At 45.2% G+C, this 3,811-nt stretch overlaps 1 protein-coding gene across 1 annotated transcript; it reads left to right on the forward strand.

The window, feature by feature from the left end:
• Positions 1–328: 328 nt before the first annotated feature.
• LOC308289658 (protein NLRC3-like) lies at positions 329–3,433 on the forward strand (the record flags this gene model as incomplete). The annotated part of the gene is made up of 3 exons (XM_080731403.1): positions 329–351; positions 564–757; positions 1,656–3,433. The coding sequence occupies 3 exons, from the start codon at positions 329–331 to the stop codon at positions 3,431–3,433; spliced, it is 1,995 nt and encodes a 664-aa protein (XP_080587529.1).
• Between the last annotated feature and the right edge of the window lie 378 nt (positions 3,434–3,811).

Here is a 3,811-nt window from a genome sequence, read left to right on the forward strand (position 1 = left end):
TCCAACCCCCCCCCCCCCCCCCCCCCCACCATTTAATACCCAAAGGGTATTAAATGTAGAATATCAAATAATGTAATGTTAAAATATGTTTTCACATAGGATCAAAGGTTTTATGGTCATGATTCACTGCAATCCTGGATGGCTTGGTTCTAGGCTTAACATAATTGTTTTGTCATATTTTTGTAAAAGTCTATGGGGAAAATTAATGGGAGATTTTTTAGAGGGATCAGTAAACCACCTCCGCTGCGATGCTCTATAGGATTATATTCACGTTTTTACTAATTTACAAATGTACACATTGTATTAATTTACAGAGCAAATAAGAATCATGAATAATTCCAACCCCAAGCAGTATAAGAAATATCCTTCTATCCACCAGGAATATAATCATAATGAATAATATCAATAAATATCCTTCTATCCTCCATGAATATAATCATAATAAATAATATAAATAAATATCCTTCTATCCAGCAGGACTATAATCATAATAAATAATATGAATAAATATCCTTCTATCCACCAGGACTATAGTCCTAATACATCATTCTTCTCCTCCACAGGAAGAGGAAGAGGGTGTGTGTTGTGACAGAGCAGGCGTCCAGGTGTTCAGTGTGTGAGGAGGTTCTGACAGATCCAGTCTCTAGCAGCTGTGGACACTGGTTCTGCAGACAGTGCATCACCTCATACTGGGAGCAGTCTGCTCCAACAGGACACCATGACTGTCCCCAGTGTGGAAAGATCTTCAGGACCAGACGTAGACTGAAGACACCCAGTCACACCAGCAGTGGACACAGTAAGACTGGACACAATTTACACTAATTAACATTCACTGTTAATTAATTACTTTAATATTTAGATGGTAGAAGACATTTTCAAATAGTGTAGCTAAAGACAAAAATATCACACACTATTATTTTCCTGCCATTTATTTTCTTATTGCGACCGTCAGGTAGCAGTTACTATCAAAACCTCCACCGGCTGTCAGTCAGTCAGTCAGTCTGTCTGTCTGTCCCTCCGTCACGTCACACGTCACACTTTCCCCCGCCTCATATCTCCGCCACCGTTGCCCCGATCCATGCCAAACTTTGCACACACACTCCTTAGCTGCCAAACCACAACCCTCATTTCTCACATGGCCCTCTTCTAGCACCACCATGAGGCCGATTCTTGCAGACACATTTTTGGACACTGCTGCTACAGATTTTCCCTAAAATCACGCAAACTGGTACACATTATCTCCACAGTCATGTCATCAAAATGCATCTGTCCCATCTAGCGCCACCATCTGGCCGATCTTTGAAAAACACATTTTTAGACACAGCGCTTACAGATTTTGCCCTAAAATCACGCAAAGCGGTACACAGTATCTCTAAAGTCATGTCATCAATATGGATCTGTCCCATTTCCCATATTCTCTCCTGATTGCCTACTAACTAGTTTGTTTATGCGTCTTACTGGTTCTATTTGTATTAAATTATTTTTCTAACAGAGGACATGTAACACTAATGTATGTACACATCTGTAAGAATGTAAAGTTATGAATGAAGCTGAATGTTTAAAATGTCTTCATTGTCTTCTCATAGCAGGTGTCAGTGTGCAGGAGGATTTAAAGGTTTATAAGATCACTTTGAACAGTCTGGATCGTGTGACAGACGTCACTGAAGTGCCCTCCCTCAGCAGCATCTTCACAGCGCTCTACATCACAGTGGGAGAGAGTGAAGGGGTTAATAACCAACATGAGGTCTACCAGCTTGAGACGCTCTCCAAGAAGAACACCCTCCATGACCAACCAATCAACTGCTGTGACATCTTTAAGCCCCTCCTCCTTGGCAGAGAGACACCAATCAGAAGAGTTCTGACCAAGGGAGTCGCTGGCATTGGAAAAACCTTCTCTGTGCGTAAGGTCGCTCTGGACTGGGCAAAGGGTTTGGAAAATCAAGATGTCATTCTCCTGGTTCCCTTCTCATTCCGGGAGCTGAACTTGGTCAGAGATGAGCAGCACAGTCTTCTCTCACTGATCCATGTTTTCCATCCAACGTTGAAGAAGGTCACAGCAGAGCAGCTCGCTGTCTGGAAGGTTGGCTTCATCTTTGATGGTTTGGATGAAAGCAGGTTGTCCTTCAACTTCAACAATGACACCATCTCTGATGTCACAGTGACATCATCAGTGGACGGGCTGTTGACAAACCTCATCGAGGGGAATCTGCTCCCATTGGCTCTCATCTGGATAACCACCAGACCTGCAGCAGCCAATCAGATCCCTCCTGCATATGTTGACCTGGTGACAGAAGTACGAGGGTTCACGGACCCCCAGAAGGAGGAGTACTTCAGGAAGAGATTCAGTGATGAGAAGCTGGCCAGCAGAATCATCTCACACATGAAGACGTCAAAGAGCCTCCGCATCATGTGTCACATCCCAGTCTTCTGTTGGATCAGCGCTACCGTTCTGGAGGACATGGTGAAGACAGACGAGACAGGACAGCTGCCCACGACCCTGACTGCCATGTGCTGCCACTTCCTGTTGGTCCAGACAAAGAGGAAGGAGCTGAAGTATGATGAGCCTCATCAGGGGAAAAAAAGAAACAAGAAAAACAGAAAAAAGAGAGAGAATCAACAAAAGATGATGGAGACTGACAGGGAGGTTCTTCTGAAGCTGGGCAGGCTGGCGTTTGAACATCTGGAGAAAGGCAGCATCATGTTCTACCAAGAAGACCTGGAAGAGTGTGGTCTGGATGTGAAAGACGCCTCGCTGTACTCAGGAGTGTGCACAGAGATCTTCAAAAGAGAGGGCGTGCTCTTCCAGAGAGCAGTCTACTGCTTTGTTCATCTGATCATCCAGGAGTTTCTGGCTGCAGTCTACCTGTTCCACTGTTTCACACAGAAGAACATGGAGGTACTGAAGGCATTCCTGGGACGTGGCAAATATGGACGTGATTACACCAGTGACATGTCCTTGGAGGACTTCCTGCCCGTAGCCAACCGTAAAGCCATACGGAGTAAGAATGGTCACCTGGACCTGTTTCTCCGCTTCCTTCATGGTCTCTCACTGCCGTCCAACCAGAGTCTGTTAGGAGGTTTACTGGTTCAGACACAGAACTGTCCAGAGAGCATCCAGAGAGCCATCAACAACCTGAAGGAGATGGATGATTACGGTTCCTCTCCTGACAGATGTATCAACATCTTCCACTGTTTGATGGAGATGAACGACCACTCAGTGCATCAGGAGATCCAACAGTACCTGAAGTCAGGGGACAGATCAAAGACAGAACTGTCTCCAACCCAGTGTTCAGCTCTGGCCCACATGCTGCAGATGTCAGAGGATGTTCTGGAGGAGTTGGACCTGGACAAATACAACACATCAAGGGAGGGCCGACGCAGACTCATCCCAGCTGTGAGGAACAGCAGAAAGGCTCGGTTAGTAGTCATGTGAATAGAAAATTTAGAACAGAAACAATGTACTGTATCTTCACACCACTACACTATAACTAGACATGATAGTTAAATCAACAGTGATACGCACGCACACACACACTCACGCACGCACGCACGCACGCACGCACGCACGCACACACATACACACACAAAGGTTAAGTCAGCGCTCAGCACAGCTGTTGTGCATATAACCACACACAAGCACATGACACACAAACTGTGTGCAGCCAGCAGCAGTCAGCAAGTTGATCAACCACAGCAAATAAAACAAATAATAATGGGCAGCTGCCAGTCAGACCTTACCTTTCAGAAATGAACACAGCGGGCATTACTGTAATGAGCCTCTGAAAATCCTCTTGTATAATCATCCTGGTTT

Source organism: Nannobrachium achirus (assembly GCF_963921795.1).
Source record: "Nannobrachium achirus genome assembly, chromosome: 1".
Taxonomy (NCBI): domain Eukaryota; kingdom Metazoa; phylum Chordata; class Actinopteri; order Myctophiformes; family Myctophidae; genus Nannobrachium; species Nannobrachium achirus.